The sequence below is a fragment of the Candida oxycetoniae genome (assembly GCF_023343755.2).
Source record: "Candida oxycetoniae strain CBS 10844 chromosome Unknown scaffold10, whole genome shotgun sequence".
NCBI classification, from domain to species: Eukaryota; Fungi; Ascomycota; class Pichiomycetes; order Serinales; family Debaryomycetaceae; genus Lodderomyces; species Lodderomyces oxycetoniae.
Window position 1 is genome coordinate 209,846 of NW_026055470.1, and position 23,046 is coordinate 232,891.

The following is a 23,046-nucleotide window of genomic DNA, read 5'->3' on the forward strand; positions in this document are numbered from 1 at the left end:
AATATCTCTCCCCTAGATAAATTAGTCAATGTGCCCCATTATCGAGCAGAGCGAGATAGTGTTGTAACAAGTGTTACTGAGTTGTTGCTCGATAGTGGACGTCATCGCTTTAATAAAATTGCAAGCTTAAGAAAAGCCATACAAAAAAGAGTTACAAAACTAAAAAAAGTGAAATATCAAATAAAATACCAATAGATAACTCCATTACGAGAAGTAGGATCCGTCTGTAACAACAGCGGCAAGACAAGAGACCAGGTGAATGGAAAAGAAGAATGAATACGTCGACTAACAATATAGTAACCTCTTCAACCACGTCGTCAAAGTACAATTTTATTCCGAAATTCAGTCATAGTCATCATCATCATCATGGTAACGCCGATTTAAACAATTATAATGTTAACAATGCAGTGCCAATAACACAGCCGCCGCTGCAACTAACTCAATCTCGTATAGTATCAAACGATATAATTGATTCTATTGCAAACACTCTCTCATTTAATCGAACTGTGAGCTCGTCGTCGTCAATATTGAGTACGCCAAGTAATAATATAAGAAGATACAAACAACGACAGCAGCAACAGCAACAGCAACAACAACAGCAACAGCAGCAACAACAACAACAGCAGCAGCAGCGACGCGGTTACGGAGATGAGAAGCACAAGAAAGAGGACAAGACAATTAGCAGAGTCCTGAGGAATGGTCAGTTGATCAAAAACAAATTGTTGAACCTTCATCAATCTCATAAACAACAGTTAAAACCAGATTGTATAGAGCAGAAACAAGTACCGCTGCCTTCGAAGCAGCATCTGCACCAGTCTCATCATCACATCCAACTGGCAACTGCGGCACTTCAGAAAGAAGCGCCAGCTCATAATAATGCCGAATATATATGTCAATCATTAATCTTTGCCAACTGTCTGTCTAGTGAAGAAGAAGAAGAAGAAGAACAACAACAAGAAGAGAACAATCTTGACGAGGAACTAGGAATGGGGCTACCATCGCTGCGCAGTTTAATACGGTCAATTCCCGGATACACCAGAGGCGAACTTGATGCTTTATTGCAAACGCCATCAACGCCCTCAATATTCAATGCAGACTATTATAATCAAGATAAAGTTGAAGAAGAAAGGATTCTTGAGGAGTATAAACGGAAACAATTACAGAAACAGGAATGTTTATATTTGAAAACTAGCTCAATGGCTGTTAAAAGACAATTACAATTGGAACAACAAAGAGAGATGTTAATTAAGATATTTGGCGATAACAATTGTATGAACCACGAAGTGCTAAATAGTGGATCAACAACAAGGAAACAACTTTATGGACAGCCGCAGCCGCAGCCGCAGTATTTAGATAGAGATAAGATTAATTTTCTACTAGACGAGGAGTTGACGTTTAAGTTTAATCTTGAAGAGTTGAGAAAAACAAGAAGGAAAACGGAGAGGTTAGTAGATGACGATTTGAGTATGTTTGATGATAAAGATGCCTTTGATGAAAGCTGTAATGAAATTGAACTTGGATTAGACAAGTTTTTAAAAGGGTCAATAGGCGTCGATGAGGAATTGTTGTCGAAAAGGGGGAAAGAGGTATTAGTAAGATTGGGTATCTCTCATTTGAGAGCAATTATGAAGGAAGAAAGTGGTGAACTATCGAGCGAAGCGAGATAGTGTCACTTGATAGTGTCGCCAAGCTGAGCCGGAGTATGTATTATTAGGTGAAACAAGAAAGAGACGAGGCACAAGCTATCCACTATCGAGCGAAGCGAGATAGTATCACTCGATAGTGTCACTCGATAGTGTCACTCGATAGTGTCACTCGATAGTGTCACTCGATAGTGTTACTCGATAGTGTTGGTCAGTGCTGCTCCACTATCTCACTTTGCTCGATAGTGTCGCCAAGCTGAGCCGGAGTATGTATTATTAGGTGAAGCAAGAAAGAGGCGAGGTACAAGCTATTTGGTGCTGCACCACTATCTCGCTTCGCTCGATAGTGGGCAGCTCTTAGTGAAATTAGGTATCGGAGCCGAAGTAAATATTCTTACCCAAATAGGTATCTTAACCGAGGTGCATCGCAAGTGAAACCAATCGGAGGGTAACATTCTTGAACCTACCAACCGAAACTCCAACACTTGGGCATTCTCTCTCTCTCTCTCAACCTCTGCCAAGTATACTCTCCAAAGCCCAAGAGCAAGTATATTTAATAGGGCTTTTCCAGTATTCATCGTCAAACCCGTGAGTTTCAATTTTCAGTGCGAAAGCAATCACCAAAAAGCAGAATAATTTTTTAATTACATTTGCTTTCTCCTTTTAGAGCATCTAACTGGAGTTAATTAACTTTTAAAGAGTACAATAAGCAGAGTCTATCCCGCTGGTGTGTAAGAGTATCCTGCTGGTATTGTGTTTTTTGCTCTTTTCTTGCCTTTTTTTGCTCAGGGTATGTTAAATAGACAAATTTTTCATTCATCAACAGAAAGACTTTGTCAATTGAGTAGACAATTATCAACAAGTACAATTAAGATGGCGCCTACTTTAACGCAACAACCGTTGAAAAATTTCGATTATCTTGTTATTGGTGGTGGTTCAGGTGGGGTTGCTAGTGCTCGTCGTGCAGCGAAATATGGGGCCAAAGTGCTTCTTATAGAGTCTAATTTCAACAAGTTGGGCGGTACCTGTGTTAACGTTGGGTGTGTTCCTAAAAAGGTTATGTGGTATGCTTCTGATTTGGCTCATAAAAGAGCAGACTTGTTTCCCTATAAGTTGGATAAGGAAAAACAGACAACCAAGTATGGCGACTTCAATTGGAGTCAATTTAAACAAAAACGAGATGCATATGTCTCCAGATTAAATGGAATTTATGAGAGCAATTTGAAAAAGGAAAAAGTTGATTATTTATTTGGTTTTGCCAGATTTGTCAATGATCAAGGAGACGTTGAGGTTACTTCCACAGGGGATCAGGTTTTACCATTTTTACAAGATAAAAAGGTTCAAAAGGGCGAAAAATTGGTCTTTAGTGGTGACAAGATATTAATTGCCACTGGTGGTACTGCCATTGTTCCTCCGGATGTAGAAGGAGCCGAATTGGGTATCACTTCTAATGGATTTTTCGAATTGGAACAACAACCTAAAAAAGTTGCAGTTGTTGGCGCTGGCTATATTGGTGTTGAGTTATCCGGTGTATTTAACGGATTAGGCACAGAAGTGGATTTCATTATTAGAGGTGATACGGTTTTACGTAGTTTTGATGATATTATTCAAAATACTATAACAAGCTATTATTCTGATAACTTGGGAATCAATATAATTAAAAAATCGGGTGTCAAAAAAGTTGAACAAGGTGCCAATGGGAAAAAGAAGATTACTTTACTCAATGGCGATATTCTTGAAGTTGACGAATTGATTTGGAGTGTTGGTAGAAAATCACTTGTTAGTATTGGCTTGGATAAAATAGGTGTTAAGCTCAATGATCGTCAACAAATTGAAACTGATGAGTATCAGGCTACTGCAAACCCCAAGGTATTTTCTCTTGGTGATGTGGTTGGCAAAGCTGAATTGACGCCAGTTGCAATTGCTGCAGGACGTAAATTGTCAAACAGGCTCTTTGGAGGTCCCCAGTTTAAGAATGACCGTTTGGACTATAACAACATCCCATCTGCCGTATTTTCACATCCAGAATGTGGATCAATTGGATTATCTACCACGGAAGCAATCGAAAAGTATGGCAAGGATGATATTAAAGTATACAACTCGAAATTCACAGCTATGTACTATGCCATGATGGAGGATCAAAATGATAAATCACCAACAGTCTATAGAATAGTTGTTCAAGGACCAAACGAAAAGGTTGTTGGATTACACTTGGTTGGAGATGGCAGTGCTGAAATCTTGCAAGGTTTTGGAGTTGCAATTAAAATGGGTGCTACTAAAGCAGATTTTGATAATTGTGTTGCTATCCATCCTACTTCTGCAGAGGAGTTGGTTACCATGACTTGATAAACTGTGGGCTTTTTTTCTTTTAGACATTACGTGTATATATATATATCTCTATATACCTAAAACGTATGAATTAGTACTTTTTTTTTTTGAGTGGTGGTCCTCTGATAGGTGGCTTTGGCTTATCACCGGGCTTCATATAGAACATTGGGGCGTTTCTCAAAATATCAGGAAGACTGATAAACCGAATCATACTGCCTCTAATAAACACTTGTTCCATATGTGTTACTGAGCCATCTTTTCCATTTATTATTGATACGTCTAATAAAGTCGAGTTCATGTTATCTTCATTTTCAAAAAGTTTCCCACGGTATGTATCACCGTTTTGTAGTTCTATAGACACTACATGCCCCTGGGCTTCGTTAAGAAGTCGTACGGGTATTCCTGGTGGCATTGTTAAAGAAATATAATGGCAAAACTTGTCAAAGAAGCAAGAGTTTAGTTCAAATGATATTTTGTAGAATGCTAATGACTCGAATATATATTGACGAGCTGAGGTGCTACCAATTGGCTAATTTAGTAAATGAGAACTAATTGGAAAGAAGCAGGTGATAAAGAAGCAAGAGAAGCAGGTGATAAAGAAGCAGGTGATAAAGAAGCAGGAGAAGCAGGATACGCAGGATATGCAGGAAATACAGTAAGGAGAAAAGGAGGCAATTTGGCTCAAAGATTTGGAAACTGGACCTTGAGAAGAAACTTTGCAAAAGTGACGATTTTTCACTTAACGCTTGGTAGCGACAATCGATGTAGGACAGCATTGTGGGTACCTAGGATAGATTGTAAAGTAGCTGCTATCACTTGATTTAGTAGCTGCTATCATTTACTTTGGAGTAGCTGATTTGGTGGCTGCTATCATTTACTTTGGAGTAGCTGATTTAGTAGCTGCTATCATTTACTTTGGAGTAGCTGATTTAGTAGCTGCTATCACTTGAAGATGTTACAATTCTTTATTAATTTGGATATAATAATTGTTTAGTCTTGATAATTTAATATAGTTTACAATAATTAATAAGAAACTAAAGAATTAAACCCGTGTACTAATATACATGATGTAAAATGACACTATTGTCATACAAAGAGCAGCGACACTATTGAGCGACACTATTGAGCGACACTATTGAGCGACACTATCGAGCGACACTATCTCGCTCTGCTCGATAGTGTCGCGACATACTCTTGTAACAAGCTGCCGAGTATTGCTCCACTATCGAGCAGAGCGAGCTGCCGGGTATTGCTCCACTATCGAGCAGAGCGAGCTGCCGGGCATTGCTCCACTATCGAGCAGAGCGAGCTGCCGGGTATTGCTCCACTATCTCGCTCTGCTCGATAGTGTCGCTCGATAGTGTTGTAACAAGCTGTTGGGTATTGCTCCACTATCTCGCTCTGCTCGATAGTGTCGCTCGATAGTGTTGTAACAAGCTGTTGGGTATTGCTCCACTATCTCGCTCTGCTCGATAGTGTCGCTCGATAGTGTTGTAACAAGCTGCTGGGTATTGCTCCACTATCTCGCTTCGCTTGATAGTGTCGCTTCGCTCGATAGTGTCGCTTCGCTCGATAGTGTCGCTTCGCTCGATAGTGTCGCTTCGCTCGATAGTGTCGCTTCGCTCGATAGTGTCGCTTCGCTCGATAGTGTCGCTTCGCTCGATAGTGTCGCTTCGCTCTATAGTGTCACTCGATAGTGTTGTAACAAGCTGCTCTTTTTGCTCCACTATCTCGCTTCGCTCGATAGTGTCGCTCGATAGTGTAGCATCTCATTGGCTGGAATTATCGGTGTTTCCAAACTCATAACCTGCAAAAAAGTAAAAAGGCTTAATTGCAATTGCGTTTTTTTAGTTCTGTCAATACAAAAAGCTGCTACTATTTCGCTCTGCTCGATAGTGTTACTAGTGTTTATTAGTGTTACAACACTATCGAGGAAAGCGAGATAGTGGACCACACAAGCTCTTATCAACTCTATCTCATTGCTTTAGCCTCATTACTCTACTCTATCTCATTGCTTAAGCCTCATTACTCTACTCTACAACACTATCTCGCGGTGCTCGATAGTGTTGTGCTCAATAGTTATTGATGGAATAGATAAAAAAACTCGGAAATATGCAATATGGTAAATTTCCGTTTGTGAATAAAGAGTCCCGGATTTAATAAAAGCATGCCAAATTGCCCACTATCGAGCAAAGCGAGACAGTGGTGCTATACTTAGTAGCTAAGTAGCTTGTTACAACACCATCTCGCTTTGCTCGCTAGTGCTCTTTAATGCTGCTTCGCTCGCTAGTACCCTTTAATGCTGCCTAACTATCTCGATAGTATTAGTCACGTGATTAATAAATCGAAGAGCCATTTTCTATCCAAACCTTGAAGCACTTGCCCCGTAATCTTTTATACAGTTACTTCCTCCCCCCTCCCTCCTCTTATCATATTCCCTCTTCTACCCCACCCACCACTGCTGGACTTCTTTCAGCTCGCCCATCACTTTGTCTAGCTTATTGCACGGAAAACTAAAAAAAAAAGAACGCCATTTTCAGTAAGAAAAGAAAAATTAAATTCGGTATACCTTTGGTGCATAAGGATTTAAATTCAAAAGGGGGTTAAAACAGAAACAGGCGGGCTTTCTGAGGTTACGGAGATATTGCAGGAGATTGGTATTTTAGAGTAAGTACAATCATACGTTTTTTGTCCCGTTTTTTGTCCCGTTTTTGTCCCGTTTTTGGTGTTATTTGACGGCTAATTGAGGTTTTAGTTGGCGGCTAATCGAGCTTTAATTTTTTGACGGTTCTTGACGGTTCTTGAGGTGCTTTCCAAGGTTTTTGTTGGCGGGTTTAGAGCTCTTTTTTTAGAGACTTTATTGGGGCCGATTAGATCCAAATGGAAAGAAGCTGAGTTTTTAATTTCTTGTTTTCCAAAAAAGATCTTTAATTCGTTTGGGTTTGGGTTTGGGTTTGGACTGGAAACCTTTTCTTTTGGTTTGGTTAGCTGCAAGTATTGAGAATGCTGCAAACTACAACTACCGCAACTAAAGCTGGTGAGACTACCACTTTGCCGCGTATATCTGCTGCCGTGAAAGAGGAGGGCCCCACAAGTGCTAAAGGATCTAGAACCACGTCAAAGGCCTTAGACAAGCCCAAGCGGCATCGAAATAGGACTCCCAAAAGTTGCATACAGTGTTCAAAACGAAAAATATTCTGTTCAAAGGAGAGACCAGCGTGTAGCAATTGTGTTAAATACTTTGTGGGCCATTTATGTTCATACGCTTTGCCACCATGGGCCGAAACCAATAAAAAAAATGGCTCAGCGTCATCTCCAGAAACTAATAAATCATCAAACGACAATAACAATAATGGAAATGAAGAGACCCTTCGGCAACAACTTAATCAGCAGCAGCAGCAGCAGCAGCTACTGCCGCTGCAACTGAAACTATTGCCTCCTGTGAAAATACTACAAACAGAGGAATATAGAACTCTAAAAGCAAACAATGAAAAGATTATTCAATCACAGCGAAATGAGATAGACGACTTAAAACGACAGTTATCTGTATTACAACAATTTTCACCTAGAGAAACTTCTAATGGCAAACATCATCAAGTAGTGCCATCTCAAGTTGGTTGCACCCATATAACCGTGCTTAATAAGATATGTCCTTTGACAACAAATTATTCAGCTCATAGAATTGAGGTGGTCGATGATTATCGTATAAATTTAATCCCTAACTCCACATCTTCCTCAAAGTCTATATATGTTGACACTTATTCTTGGATAAATTTGATAAAACTAGATCCGCAGCTAACCACACTTTGGTATAGAATCACCAATTTACAAAAGATGTATCATGTGTATAAGATGAATATCTTGAAAGAGAACCAACAGCAACCAATTGAGAAAAAGAAAACAAACAACAACAACAACAACAACAACAACAACAACAACAACAACAACAGCAACGACAGTAACGACAGTAACAATAACAATAACGATAAAAAGAAATCAAATTATAGAATCAACGAAATCGACTTTACATATTCACTACAGCCTCCATCGCGCAACTTTGACGATTTGCAAACAGGACAACAAGTGACACTGGTCACAACATCAGAACGTCATAGATGCCCCGTTGTTGAATGCGATTTTAACTTTATGACTGATGAACTACAATTTTCAAGCCCAAGCCCTTACAAAATGACACTCCGTTTTGATGTACCATCCAACTCTGATAAATTACAACAACAACGACAACAACAACAACAACAATTTGTCAAGTCGGGAAAAAAAGACCAAAGATTTATCATAAACAAATCTGTGAATGTGTATAATAAACTTATCACCTTATGGGAAGCATTATTGACAGTTGGTAGAGGAGAAAGTAAACTAAAGTTTCAACAAATCCATTTCCTTTTAGAATACTACTACAAAAGCAATATTGAAAGTAAAAACATTTTATCATTTTATAAGTTCGATATCCAATCTGTTCTCAAAAAGGGATTGGATGACGAAGTTGGATTGAATTTGCCTCAGGGAGTTGAAGAAGATATTAGGTTCCAGCTAAAATCTACAGGGATTTTCTTATCCATGTTGGTTTTGATTGTAGAGGAATCGTTGAATGAAGTTAAGCAGATTGTTAGAAGCGGCACTGATGAGGATCTATGTGTACAATTTGGGAAACTTTTCCCCCATGAAGTTGCATTACTTAGATTAGGTCCAAAACAGACCAATCTATTATCCATGGTTCAAGATCTCCTTGCTAGTTACGATCCAGAGACGGAAAAATCCCTATCTTATTGTGCCGTTGTTATCAGTTTGTTGAACCGAAAAATCGATGATTACAAAAAACCCGGCTCAAGTATATCTGATACCAAAACTTCGTTTACTTTGTTTTTTACTAATTTCCTTCATATTCTACTAGATGAACCCCTGCCCATGGAGCTTTGGAAAGATCCCGAACTAGTTGAGTTTAAAGTACAACATAGGAAACGCAAGAATAATTTAAAGTTGCATTTTTGTTACCTTTGGACAAACATCGTTAGGTTGAGTAACCTAGTTACTTTAAATTTTGTTCCGCTTGTGAAGCACTCTGAATACTTGGATAATCTACTCAAGAGAATGTATCAGAGAATTGAACAAGTTGATCTGTTGCAGTACCACTTGAAGTTCCTTAGTAACAGGAATGAAAATGATTTGGTAATTACTTTGCATGTGCACTATTTGATTGCTAATATATCTTGTACCTTGTGTCATGGAATAATGAATATGGGTTCCAATAGACTAACCATTGACCGATTGGAAAATTTGATTAAGCAATGCCAGACTTGGATTCAGGATTTTGGCATACAAAGACTAACCAGTGAAGTTCGGAAATTTGAAATATTGGTCATACTTGGTTACTTGCGGTATTTTATGACATACCTTATAATGTTACAAAGCGAAGAAAATGCCGACTCTACAATAATGCAGGGGTTAGTAGTGCCTGAGATTTTGCTTCGCTTGCGACAGTTGATTCAACATTTCAACAATTTGAGTTTTGGTGAACATCGTGAGCACTCCCAATATGTTTACCTGGTGATTACAGAGGTATTGACTAGGCTGATTCAATTTGTGGTTGGTTTGATTTTAAGGGTGAAGGATAATATGTCACATCAGTCATCATCACAAGCCCCAAGTCTCTTAATGCAGAACTGTGATAAAATAATGACATTTGAATGGGGCATGGTTACACCAACGGAGTTTATGAATCGATTTACCCAGGAAGTGAATTCAGTAGTGACAGCATTAAGTAAAGTATTGGTGAACAAGGAGCGCGTTTCTAAGTTGACTAAATTGTGGAAGCTATACTTGACATTGACAAAGAATATCAACTATGCCAAGTTGCATGCTGGGTTGCCTAATTTTAGTACCGGCGGCACTCATAATGGTGTACCTACTGGCATTCCATCAAGTTGTCCGGTATTGAATCATGAAGACATGCCTTCTCAGCCGTCACTGTATTCAACAACCCCCCAAACTGCGACTTGTCCAATAAGCGCTCATAATAACTTACCCCTTTCATCTACTGCGATGCAGGCGCTGATGTCTGCAATGCCTCTGAACATGGCGAGGAAAAAGTTTACAAAATGTCCAATTTCCCATATCACAACTCCGATGCAAGAAGAAGAAGATGATGACGATGATGATGATGATGGAGTTGAAGATGCTAGTGGTGATGTTGATGAAGATGATGTGCGGATTAAGTTTTCCAATTTTGCACCACCTCCATTGCAACCGCAATTTACCAGTTCCAATAAACAATCTAGCGTATCTTCATCTGTATCATCTCCAGGACCAGTGACTAAAAAACAGAAAAGATGTCCATTTAATCATGCAACTCAATTTAGACCAAGTTTGTTCCCTAATCAAATTGAATCAAGTTTAAGAGGAAATAATAGCGGAGGAAGCATGAATAATAGTATTGGAAGCGGTTGTCCTGTTTTGTCCATGAGTAATGAGTACAAGACTCATACGTCAAGTCCATTAAGCACAACATTCACTACACCATCAGTGCCTACTCAACAATCAGTGCACCAGCCTCTACTTGCTCAACAATCAGTGCGCCAGCCTCTACTTGCTCAACAATCAGGGCACCAGCCTCTACTTGCTCAACAATCAGGGCACCAGCCTCTACTTGCTCAACAATCAGGGCACCAGCCTCTACTTGCTCAACAATCAGGGCACCAGCCTCTACTTGCTCAACAATCAGGGCACCAGCCTCTACCTACTCAACAATCAGGGCACCAGCCTTTACCTACTCAACAATCAGGGCACCAGCCTCTACCTACTCAACAATCAGTGCACCAGCCTCTACCTCATACCATGACTGATGAAGCTCTGGATACAATAAAACCGATGGACGAGGTATTTATGAGTGGAGGTAATCCTCCAATGGGAATTCCAACTGACTTTGATCCCAGTGTCAATGGTAATCCCAATGGCATGTTTGATAGCCATTTTGACATGCTAAGTCAATTTAGTGATTTTGATTTTGAATTTTTGAATAGCGATAATTTGTTTGAACATTTCGGCAGGAATGTATCTACTGATAATGGCACAACTGCTATGGGAGCTATAAAGAATGTCGAAATCAATAATTTCGGAAACTTGAACGGCCAAGCTGAGAATATTGAAGATTTCTTTCAGTAATAGAAAAGCATACTTGCCCATGTGGCTGATACTATTGGTACCAAGCTCTCCCCTTGCTTCTTTCACCTCCTACTACTCACCTCCTACTACTCTTCTTTCAACCTTTCACCCCCTACTACTCTTCTTTCAACCTTTCACCCCCTACTACTCTTCTTCCTCTTTGAACCAAGCTCATCGCAAGCCGATATACACATGGTAGCATTTCTCCACATTTTAATCAAAAAAATTTCACTCAAATGCAAAATTTCAGCAAAGGGATGACTTGTTATCAAAGGGTAAGATACTAGTTAGTGGATGAAGTAGGTGAGATGGTTAGGCTATTGGGTCACTGTGTGAGTAGCATTTGTAAGCCGCGGCCGTATAAGCCGATTTCACATTTGGTAAAATGTTTGCAATGTCGACAGCAGATACCTTATCAGCAAGTAGTTGTAGCAACTAAAAAGTATTCTATTTCAACGTTGAAATCGTCGTCGCCGTCGTCGTCGTCGTCTTCACCGCCGCTGCCATTATCGTCATCGTCGCCGCCGCCATTATCGTCGCTGTATCTGCCTCCCAAACCGGTTAAAAGTCAAAAAGCTCGATATTTCAAGTACAAGAGACGGTTCTATATAGGACTAGGCTTGGGACTAGCAGGGAGCATATTATACTATTCGGATGATAGGTTCAAACACGCAGTGCAAACCTTTGATCGTGTTGGTGTTGTTTCCATTGCCATGGTTCGTTGTTTTGCGCTATATAAGGAAGTATTAGATCTGTCCTTTGACACAGTTGCAGATCGTCAAAAAGAGCTATCCAAAACGCATAAGAAAGCTGCTGAGATTACATTGAAAGCATTGGAGAAAAACGGGGGCATTTATATTAAATTGGGCCAGCATATCACCGCATTAACCTATCTTTTACCTCGAGAATGGACAGATACCATGATACCCTTACAAGATAGGTGTCCTCGCTCATCAGTTGAAGAGATTGAAAAGATGTTTGAAAGCGATATGGGTGTGAAATTGCAAGATATCTTTATTGAATTTGACCCTAATCCTATTGGGGTGGCAAGTTTAGCTCAAGTGCACATTGCCAGATTGAGACTGAATGGACAGAAAGTGGCAGTTAAGTTACAGCATCCAAGTTTGAAGGAGTTTGTGCCGATTGATGTTGAAATGACCAAGATGGTTTTTGATTTAATGTACAAAGCATTTCCTGAATACCCATTGACCTGGCTAGGCGACGAGATGCAGAATTCTATATACACCGAGTTGGATTTCACAAAGGAAGCTGAGAATTCACAACGGACAGCTGAGCATTTTGAAGAATCGACTTTTTTGAAGATCCCCAAGATTGTTAAAGCCGAGAAGAGGATTTTGATTATGGAGTGTGTTTCCGGGGCAAGGTTGGATAATTTACAGTATCTCAAGGAACATAACATTGACCCTTCTAAAGTAAGTGCTTGTTTGTCGCATATTTTCAACGATATGATCTTTACTCCTGGGGTTGCATTGCACTGTGATCCACATGGGGGTAATCTCGCTATAAGGAGTGTTGACAAGAACAACAAGAACAACAGCAGGTACAACTTTGAAATAATCTTGTACGACCATGGGCTATATAGGGATATTCCATTACAGATGAAGCGTGATTACAGTCATTTCTGGTTAGCTGTATTGGATAACGATATTCCACAAATGAAAAAATATGCCAAGATCTTGGCTGGGATTGAAGGTGAACAAAAGTTTAAGATTTTCATAAGTGCAATAACCGGTAGAGCGCCAGATGCTGTATTAGATAGTAGAAACATTAAGAAAAAGAGGTCAACCGAGGAAATAAGCGAAATTCAATCACAGTTGAACGATAGCCAATCTGGTGTGTTGGAGGATCTAATGGAGATACTAAGCAGCGTACCAAGAATGATCTTGTTAATTCTAAAGACTAATGATTTAACACGAAATTTGGATGAAAGTTTACATACCGATCTTGGGCCAGAAAGGACTTTTTTAATCATGGCCAACTACTGTGCCAAGGGTGTTTATGACGAAGGAATCGATACTATAAACTCACGTTACCGTGGCTTTACCTGGGTTTTCAAGAGGTTTACCAATTGGATACAGTACTGCAAAAGGTTGGCTACATTATACATTTTTGATGTTTCCTTGAAGTTCCACCGTTTTAGATTATAAAGGGAAAAAACAAGCTATACATTTGTAGATTGGAAATTAGATAAATATATATTCATTTTGAGTTGTCATCTCGTTTGATCTTGTCTAGTAGCATATTGATCCTTGGTCCCATCACGGGTTGTCCATACTTTGTCCTTTGTTTCAATTGCTGTTTCTTCAACTGTTTGATCTTTTCTTGCTCTTTGATATTTTGAAGCTTTTCTTGTACTTGAACAAGCTTTTCTTGTCTCATTTTGGCCTTTCGCTGTTTGGCAATAGCCGTCCTCTCTGCAAAATTCATTGACTTGCTTTTACCGCTTGCCGGGGGTTTTTTGAGAATTGTATTTGTACCATCCTCGTTATTACCAACCTTTACCTTGTCATCATTACCAACATTTACCTTGTCATCATTACCAACATTTACCTTGTCATCACCACCAACCTTTACCTTGTCATCACCACCAACCTTTACCTTGTCATCATCATCTAGCCCTTCCTTTTTCAATAGTTTGAAATAATTCTTCCTTAATCTTGCCCTATGTGTGAGCGCTCGTTTAATATCAGCGGTTTTAACTTCTTTCCGGTCAGTATACCTCTTCTGGCTTCCTTGTAACCTAGCCATTACGTCCAACTCTCAAACTTATCAATGATAAAGAAGAAACGATCAAGTAAAGAAGAAACGATCAAGTAAAGTTGGTCATCTCATCTCATCTCATCTCCTTTCGTCCATGAGAGATGAGTACCAAAGTCGCGACATGAAATTTGAGATGAGATGAGCAAAAAACGCGACATTAAGATCTTAGGGGGTATTTTCACAACTTAGGCGGCTTTTGTAAGATGAGCTTAGAATGAAGCAGAGCAACACTATCGAGCAGAGCGAGATAGTGTTGTAACGAGCTATGGTAACAAGCTATCGTAACAAGCTATCGTAACAAGCTATCGTAACAAGCTATTGTAACAAGCTATCGTAACAAGCTATCGTAACAAGCTACTAAACGTTGCTCCACTATCTCGCTCTGCTCGATAGTGTCGCTCTGCTCGATAGTGTCGCTCTGCTCGATAGTGTCGCTCTACTCTATATTAAACCATTACTACCATAGTTGTTCCCCCCTTTGTTGGTTTTGTTGATGATTTTTATTTCTTGTTACTGGGTGAAAAATTTCAAAGTAAAATTTCCCCTTAACGAGATAATTTCTTTAGTTCCAGAATACAAGTTGGATTGGACAAGCGACTCGAGGCTCTTGTTTATGGTGCATGCTGACGGATTGTAGCTTTAAGATTATACGTGAAATAAGATAATGTCGTCTTCAACATATATACCGAAAAGTAACCAGTATAGTGCAATTCCCCAGGCTGAAGAAGCCGCGGAAGAAGATATCGATGATACTAGATCGGCAAATACATTAATACCGGAACCACCACGAGACAAGAAGACCAATTCCCGTTCGGCACAATATAGCAAGCTAAACACGAGCGAGGAATTTGATTTTGGAGGAGAAGAAGAAGAAGAAGGGAGAATAGGTGAAGGCGAAGGGGAAGAAATCGAGTTGGAAACACTAGATAATCTCGATTATGAAGTAGATATCGAAGAAGAAGAAGCAGCCAGCACCATTTCTACCACCATTATTGGCTCTTCAAACATGAAAATGGCATTTATGAATATGACAAACTCGATACTAGGCGCTGGTATAATTGGCCAGCCTTTAGCTTTTAAAAACAGTGGCTTTTTAGGTGGGATTCTTGTCATGATTCTACTCACCATGTTGATTGACTGGACCTTATGTCTTATTGTACGCAACTCCATATTGGCACAACGGGCCAAATCGTATCAAGATACGGTCAAGTACTGTTTTGGGTTGCCAGGGAAGATTGTGTTGCTTTTGGCAATCAGTTCTTTTGCTTATGGTGGATGTATGGCCTTTTGCGTCATCATTGGCGATACCATCCCTCATGTGCTCAAGACCTTTATACCTCAATCTGTAACTAGTGGCGGCTGGGCATGGTTATTTCATCGCAATACAATTATTGTTGTTTTCACATGTTGCATATCGTACCCTTTAAGTTTGAACCGAGATATTTCGAAATTAGCCAAGGCCTCGGCATTTGCACTATTTGGGATGTTGGTCATTGTTGTGCTTACTGTTGCTCGTGCACCATATGTATCGTCTGATTTGAGAGGCACCATTGCAAAGCATGAATGGTTTATCAACTACAATATATTTCAAGGAATCTCAGTTATTTCATTTGCATTGGTTTGTCACCATAATACCATGTTTATATATCAATCTATGAAGAACCCGCTGTTGGCAAAGTTCACTAAACTTACTCATTTCTCGTGTTCAATTTCCATGGTATTCTGTATGATTATGGGTCTCAATGGGTTTGTTAATTTTGGAAATCTAACAAAGGGGAATATATTAAATAACTTCAAAAGTAATGACAACTGGATTAATGTAGCTCGATTTTGTTTTGGGTTGAACATGTTAACTACATTCCCTTTGGAGATATTTGTAGTAAGAGATGTAATTAAGGATATTTTACTAACACGCAAAGTGAAACGTGAAGGTGTTTCAAGTGCTTCCGATTTGGAATTATCTACAAAGCAGCATTTCATAATCACATCAATATTGGTTTTCAGTTCGATGAGTGTTAGTTTATTTACATGTAATTTAGGTATGATTTTGGAGTTGATAGGAGCCACCTCTGCCAGTCTTATGGCTTATATTATACCGCCAATGTGTTATTATAAATTATCGTGGTTACAATTGGATTGGGCAAGCGTCACCAAACAAGAAAGAAGAACGTTTATTTTATCAAAAGCAGTACCTAGTATCGCGTGTATCTTGTTTGGATTCACAGTAATGTTTATTTCATCAGGAATGACCATTAGAGATGCTATTTTGAACAAAGATACGAGTGATCATTGCGTTGTGGATTAGATAGAGGGGGGGGGGGGGGGGGGGGGGAGCAAGAAAAATAGTTTGAAGTAGATATTCTGCATTAAATATTCATTAGATTATGATTTTGATTTCAATCTTCGTCATCACAAATTACTGTTGGTTTTTTCTTTTTGGGACGATAGAGTTGCTCAGCAACCTTCTCCTCTTTTTCTTCGTCTTCTTCGTCACTTTCGATTCTAGAGCGCTTTACCCTTGACATGTCTAACGATTCCATCTCTGAAGTGTTTGAAGAGTGAGCTGTAGCTTCATTTTCATCATCTGATGACTCAGACGCGCTACTTGATTGAAGATGGTCTATGTGCTCTTCACTTTCATCAGTTTGAGATTGAAGAATATGAGACTGGTTACTATGCCTTTTCTCCTCCTCCTCCTCCTCCTCCTCCTCCTCCTCTTCTTCTTCTTCTTCTTCAACAAATAAAGACACTTCCTTCACAGCATTAGCTACCGCAATCTCTGTGGTAGAACCACCTGTTTTAGAATACAGCATCCATACTTTTTTAAACTCTTCCAACTTTTGAAAATCAGTGATACATCCAGTTTCATTCAACAATTGTCTCAATCTCTCTTCTTTAGCGAAAAACTGGGCATTTTTCTCATCATCGGAATCATCATCTGAGTTGTTTACATATTCCAAAGACTTTATAGGTTGAATATCTTCCAATAAATCCCTTGGCACGCTTCTTCTTATTCTAGTCTTGTGTGGAGATCCTTCCTTTGAGGTTTTATGTTTTGGTTTCCGTTTCTTGGCTTTTCCTTTTTCCAATGATGATGATGACGACGATGACGACTTCAGTCTTGATTGGTATTGATTTAATTGGTTTTCTAACTCATCTAGATGGTCCAAGTCTGATGCGTGATGTCTTGTAGAATTTGGATTTGCAGCTATCTCAAAAGCAATTGCTTCTTCATCATCATCTTCTCCGTTAAAAGCGGCACTTTCCACATCACCTTCCTCTTCCCCTTCGTCTCGATATGGCATATCTTTGCTATCATGTTTGCTTGATCTAGGGTAAATAGCAGTATCAAGTTCGTATAATTCTCCCGTTGTTAAATAAAGCTTAAACCTCGCGTCTTCAAATCTCGGAAACAAAATCTCAATACAATTGGGAAACCTTGCCATGGCAACTTTGAATTTCTTCATGAAATAATAGATAAACTCTTCAACTGTTGTTCGAATTGAACTTCCTCTTGGTAAATGGTTTTTCAATTTCACCAACAACTGCATAAAATCCAACCTGTATAATCCATTATAGTCCTTTCTAATAACAAATAACTTGTGAAAATAGCTTAAACACATTTTGATATCTTGATAAGTCAAATCCTCAAACCGCGATAAGTATTCGATATAAGTGGTGACAATACCTTGGTTGAAAAACCTCACTTCAGTCATTTGAAAGTTCAATTTCCTTTCTTTTATAACTTCTCTTATGTTTTCTTCGATTAATTCTTCGTCCGATTCGTAAATAGCTGTTTGTAGCTTAGACTCAGTATCTCTGTCCAATTCATTAATTCTTCTGCCGTTTTCTTGTTGTGCTTTATCTCTTCTTTTTCTCCTTCTCCTTTTCGTTTGCACATACAATTGCAAGTTTTCCTTGGAAAATGATTCAAAAGATTTAAGAATAATGGTGATGACGCGAATTGATTCTCCAAGAAACATAGGTGAATGTTTGTATGCTATTTGTGGTACTTGAATCAAGACATTAAGAAAATCATTAAACGAAAATAGTTTTCTTATTATCCCCTCTGCTAACTCTCGATCTATTTCATATTGAAAGTTCTCATTCTCATCATCATCATCATCATCATCATCATCATCGCTGTTGTTATTCTCCTTTTCTTTTCTTCTCTTTTTACCAAATATTGATTGTGATATCTGTAACAATTCTCTAAAACAAATCATGGCAACATGGAGAGAGTTCCATAACTTTTTACCATACGAATCTCTTAAATATGCAATAATTAATATAAAGTTGACTTCGCTCAAGGCAGCTCTTACTGACCCGAAATCAAAATTGTTTGAACCACTCAAAGTGATTTGTTCTCTTCGGTAATTCAAAAACCATGCGATAGTAAAGAAATAACTAGCCTGGGTCAATTCGTCAATATAGGAATATTCGGAGGCACTTGTCAACTTTGAACTCATACTTTCAATTAAATTATTAAAGCATCCGCCGGCCAAAAACTCCTCAACAAAGTGGAAAAAGATTGACCTCCCTTGACCACTTAAGTATACTGGTGAACTAGTTTTAATATACTCATCAGAATCATACTTAAAATGGTTCTGATGTTTCCAAGACTTGGATTTATCAAGTTTTTCCATCGTTCCGTTGGTGTTGAATAAAGCTTCTTCTCCTGATACTACATACGAATTTGCATCTGAAGGCGATCTTATTGATAGTAGTGTACCAAACTTTCCGTGTCTTGTTGCAATGTTTTGTGTTTGTGTTTGCTTCTTTTTAGCTTCTGTTGTGAGGAGGTCTTGCAACTCAAGACCAACAGTACTTGAGAGGGACACCAATGGAGTAGAAGCATTGACATTTGCATTAGCTTCAGCAGTTGGCTGTGTTGGTTTTGCAACGAGCACGTCTTTTGCCTTCAAACCTTTTATCATCAAATAGACACATTCAAGGCATATCTCATTGAATAGGTCACTATCGAATTCCGAGTTTATGGAACCCGATATAGTTTGGAGTAGCATGAGCACCTTGTTTTTCTTAAACACTTTGAGCGTGTTATTAATCGATATGTCATCATACGAAACACCAATGGGCAATTGGGACGAAGAAACTCGCGCACTTCTCGTTTTAGAAGATATGGAATAGCCAGGCGGTTCAATCGCTAGCAAATTTCTCACAAAATATAGCACCAATCTTATGATTTGATTATCTCTTGGTTCACGATCAATTCTTGACTTTGAAATAGGAGATAGTGCTAGTCTTATAACCGCTTTCAATAATTGTCCATCATTATAAGTGAGGATATGCTTTTTGTAAATGACATGTTGCTTCTTGATATCAGCAAATAGTAGTTTTTGGTTCTGCGATAAATTTTCATCAAATTCGATTGGCCATGTTAAAAGCACCAATATTTCCAAGCACGATAGCATGATTTTCTCGGTTATTGTTTTATTTCTGAACCCTAACCCCAACCCCAATCTTCTTTGGTCCTTTTGGTCATTTTGAAAATTTCTTTTCTGGTTTTGCATCTGTTGTTCCCATTGACATAGGATCACAATAAGATCATTTTGTATTAATTTGCACTCGGCACATGCTATAGCGACCTCATAGTTATTTTGTTTTTCGTCAACAGCTTTAATCCATCTTTTGATATCTTTCAAACACGCCAAAGCGTCGTGGCCTAGCTTATATAGTGGAGGAACTATATCCAAAGTGTGGTCAATACCACCTAAAGCTGAGATTAGTACTGCGATATGAGCTTTCAACAATTTTTGAGCTTGAGTTTCAGTCGGTTTTAGAGTTGTTGTTAAGGTCCGTATTCTATCCTCTTGCTCCTCCTCCTCTTGCTCCTCTTGCTCCTCTTGCTCCCCTTCTTGTTGGCGACGACGGGCCAACTCATTATTCTCAATCTCAACCAATTGTTTCTTATCAAGTATTACATTTTTTTCCTCTTCGCTGTAGTCTATAAAGTCGTCTAATTCTGCATCATAGTAATTATCTGTTTCCGAGTCACTTTGAGCAACGTTGCTCATTGTAAAAGTGCGACACTATCGAGCAACACTAACTAGCTTGTATAGTGCCCGAGATTGTTTGAAACCAATATGCCTCAATTCAATGCCAATATGCCTCAATTCAATACCAATATGCCTTTAATAATCAACCCTATTTGATGCAAGTGTTCCGATTGAAATTGAAATTTTTCAGTTTCGCGTTTTGGGAAAAAAAAAAAAAAAAAAAAAAAAAAAAAAGAAAAACGCGTCTTGAGTCACGTGGAAAATAATTGACATACATTGCTTTTTTTTTTTTGGAAACAATTAATCACGTGATAATAATCGAGATTGATACTTTTTTGCAACAAGGAGTCACGTGATGATAACCACCAGCAAGTAGCGATGCAAACCTGCAACCCCCCACCCCCCTGTGTGTCTAGGGGAGGTTGGAGGTAGTAAGTGAGATAAAGGTGGTAGATGGTAGTGATGTAGTAGAATAGACGGAAATGAGGTGGTGGTTGTAAGTAAGTTGAAATGAGGTGAGGTGGGTAGTAGATGAAATGAGAGTAAATGAGACAAGAGTAGATAACACTTTGTAGCTTGTTACAACACTATCGAGTAGAATGAGATAGTATTACTAGTCAGTGCTGCTAAATAGTGCTGCTAAACAGTGTCATTAATCAGTGCTGCTAATCAGTACTGCTAAACAGTGCTGCTAAACAGTGTCATTAGTCAGTGTGCTCCACTATCTCGCTCTGCTCGATAGTGTCACTAGTCAGTGCTGCTCGATAGTGTCACTAGTCAGTGCTGCTTATCAGTGTCATTAGTCAGTGCTGCTTATCAGTGTTGCTCCACTATCTCGCTTTGCTCGATAGAGTCGCTCGATAGTATCGCAACTTTGGTGTTTGTTGCAATTTTCATTGTAAAAAAAAAGTTGATTTTTTGGCCTCCAAATTGGTTGCTAAATGAACAACCCTTAACCTTGGCTTGTTAGAAGCTTAGAAGCTTAGAAGCTCACTAGAGGCTACTGCTAGGTACTGCTACAACTTTATCGCAAGAATCTTACAAGTTTGCTACAGATTATGATAGCTACAAAGTGTCGCATGTTGTATTTCAACTAAACTTTGTAGTTATTGCTTATAAAGGGCCTTAGTAAAAGTATGTCATAGTATATAAAACAAGTTACAAAGTATTGCTCCACTATCGAGCAAAGCAAGATAGTGTCGCTTCTCGCTTTGCTCGATAGTGGAGCACACTAGCTGCCACCGTGTGTGTTTTCTCTAGATATCTACACTCTATAGACTAGACTGTATCTTGTATGCCATATACTATATAGTATACTATATATTTGTGTACTATATTTATCTATATACTACATACTGCGTACTATATATCTGTATCCCAGATTACGAGATATGCTACAAAGTGTTGTTCCACTATCTTGCTTTGCTCGATAGTGTACTGAAAACTGCAAAGCTGAGCTGTTTTCTGTATACCATATACTATATATATCTGTAGACTGTATTTATCTGTGTACTACATTGTACATCATATGGTGTATATATATTGTATAGACTGTATATATACTGTATGCCATATTATATAGACTCTATACTATATTATTATCACTGTATACTATATTATTATATTACTCTATTACTCTACTGTATTCCCCTACTATATTACTGCATTACTCTATTACTCTACTGTATTTCTCTACTATCTTACTATCTTACTATATAACTGTATTACTCTACTATACTACTATCTTACTATACTACTTTATTACCTTACCGTATGACTTTACCGTATTTCTCTATTACTTTACTGTATTTCTCTATTACTTTACTGTATTACTATATTACTGTATACTGTATTTTGCTGTATACTGTATTTTGCTGTATACTATATAGCTGTATACTATATGTAATAGTATATAAAACAAGTTACAAAGTATTGCTCCACTATCTCGCTTTGCTCGATAGTGTCGCTTCTCACTTTGCTCGATAGTGTCGCTTCTCACTTTGCTCGATAGTGTCGCATCTGTATACCATACACTGTATATATTCCATATACTATATAAATACTGTATACTATACTGTATTGTATATATTGTATAGACTGTATACTATAGATCTACTAGGAGATTTCCATTTCCGATTTCCAATCTCCAATCTCCAATTTCCGAATACCGTTTTTTAATTTCCGATCTCCAAAGCGACATTATCGAGCAAAGTGAGAAGCGACATTATCGAGCAAAGTGAGAAGCGACATTATCGAGCAAAGCGAGATAGTGTCGGTAGTCAGTTTTGCTCCACTATCGAGCAAAGCAAGATAATGGAGCTCTTATCTCTGCTCGGTGGTCTATCTCTGCTCTCTATACACTATACACTGCTCTCTATACACTATACACTGCTCTCTATACACTATCTCGCTCTGCTCGATAGTCTATCTCTGCTCGATAGTCTCATCACTCGTCTAGTCTTTCTTAGTCTCTGCCCCACACCCCACACCAAACCTTTTTTTGTCTCCTCAATTTCCCCACTTTGTTTTCCATAACGGGCGGAGTTTTGTTACCTAAATGGGGAGACTCACCAAAGGGAATCAGATAATAAGAAACAAGTAATGGAACAAGATATGATATTATTGTGATGGTATTGTCTATATCGAGTATTGTAATTTGTATATAATTGAGTATCAATTATTATAAACTAAGGGTATCGAGGTACTGAGGTCCATTGTACTATATAACACTATCGAGCAGAGCGAGCAACACTCAGTAGCTGTAATAAGCTAGTTTGTGTGGTCACTACTCTTCTCTCGACTAGACAAGTGAAACGAGTCTAGTTTTACAACACTCAGTAGCTGTAATAACCCGTGTGTTATCTGCTCACTACTCTCACTACTCTCTTTCGACTATCGAGCAAAGCGAGATAGTCTCAACTCTCTCTACTCTCAACTCTCTCTACTCTCAACTCTCTCTACTCTCAACTCTCTCTACTCTCAACTCTCTCTACTCTCAACTCTCTCTACTCTCAACTCTCTCTACTCTCAACTCGATAGTGTTTAACAGTAGATTCAACCTTAATTTAAAGCAATGACGATGTATATTTCTACATCAT

The 23,046-nt window shown here is 38.7% G+C and overlaps 9 protein-coding genes across 9 annotated transcripts; 6 read left to right on the plus strand and 3 right to left on the minus strand. All coding sequences in view use genetic code 12, as the record gives it.

Annotated features, from left to right (window-relative positions):
* Nucleotides 1-272: 272 nt before the first annotated feature.
* Nucleotides 273-1,667, plus strand: KGF56_003922 (uncharacterized protein; the record flags this gene model as incomplete). Its single annotated transcript, XM_049325306.1, has 1 exon — nt 273-1,667. One exon carries the CDS (start codon nt 273-275, stop codon nt 1,665-1,667), a length of 1,395 nt encoding a protein of 464 aa, XP_049179081.1.
* An 849-nt stretch (nt 1,668-2,516) lies between these two features.
* Nucleotides 2,517-3,989, plus strand: GLR1 (glutathione-disulfide reductase; the record flags this gene model as incomplete). The annotated part of the gene is made up of 1 exon (XM_049325307.1): nt 2,517-3,989. One exon carries the CDS (start codon nt 2,517-2,519, stop codon nt 3,987-3,989), a length of 1,473 nt encoding a protein of 490 aa, XP_049179082.1.
* Nucleotides 3,990-4,062: 73 nt separating this feature from the next.
* Nucleotides 4,063-4,383, minus strand: SMD3 (mRNA splicing protein; the record flags this gene model as incomplete). Its single annotated transcript, XM_049325309.1, has 1 exon — nt 4,063-4,383. One exon carries the CDS (start codon nt 4,381-4,383, stop codon nt 4,063-4,065), a length of 321 nt encoding a protein of 106 aa, XP_049179083.1.
* Nucleotides 4,384-4,512: 129 nt separating this feature from the next.
* Nucleotides 4,513-5,668, plus strand: KGF56_003925 (uncharacterized protein; the record flags this gene model as incomplete). Its single annotated transcript, XM_049325310.1, has 3 exons — nt 4,513-4,720; nt 5,176-5,287; nt 5,473-5,668. The coding sequence occupies 3 exons, from the start codon at nt 4,513-4,515 to the stop codon at nt 5,666-5,668; spliced, it is 516 nt and encodes a 171-aa protein (XP_049179084.1).
* A 1,306-nt stretch (nt 5,669-6,974) lies between these two features.
* On the plus strand, nt 6,975-11,150 carry ZCF20 (Zcf20p; the record flags this gene model as incomplete). Its single annotated transcript, XM_049325311.1, has 1 exon — nt 6,975-11,150. The coding sequence occupies one exon, from the start codon at nt 6,975-6,977 to the stop codon at nt 11,148-11,150; it is 4,176 nt and encodes a 1,391-aa protein (XP_049179085.1).
* Nucleotides 11,151-11,458: 308 nt separating this feature from the next.
* Nucleotides 11,459-13,318, plus strand: KGF56_003927 (uncharacterized protein; the record flags this gene model as incomplete). The annotated part of the gene is made up of 1 exon (XM_049325312.1): nt 11,459-13,318. The coding sequence occupies one exon, from the start codon at nt 11,459-11,461 to the stop codon at nt 13,316-13,318; it is 1,860 nt and encodes a 619-aa protein (XP_049179086.1).
* A 52-nt stretch (nt 13,319-13,370) lies between these two features.
* FYV5 (Fyv5p) lies at nt 13,371-13,919 on the minus strand (the record flags this gene model as incomplete). Its single annotated transcript, XM_049325313.1, has 1 exon — nt 13,371-13,919. One exon carries the CDS (start codon nt 13,917-13,919, stop codon nt 13,371-13,373), a length of 549 nt encoding a protein of 182 aa, XP_049179087.1.
* A 676-nt stretch (nt 13,920-14,595) lies between these two features.
* KGF56_003929 (uncharacterized protein) lies at nt 14,596-16,236 on the plus strand (the record flags this gene model as incomplete). The annotated part of the gene is made up of 1 exon (XM_049325314.1): nt 14,596-16,236. One exon carries the CDS (start codon nt 14,596-14,598, stop codon nt 16,234-16,236), a length of 1,641 nt encoding a protein of 546 aa, XP_049179088.1.
* A 91-nt stretch (nt 16,237-16,327) lies between these two features.
* Nucleotides 16,328-19,966, minus strand: YBL053 (Ybl053p; the record flags this gene model as incomplete). Its single annotated transcript, XM_049325315.1, has 1 exon — nt 16,328-19,966. The coding sequence occupies one exon, from the start codon at nt 19,964-19,966 to the stop codon at nt 16,328-16,330; it is 3,639 nt and encodes a 1,212-aa protein (XP_049179089.1).
* Between the last annotated feature and the right edge of the window lie 3,080 nt (nt 19,967-23,046).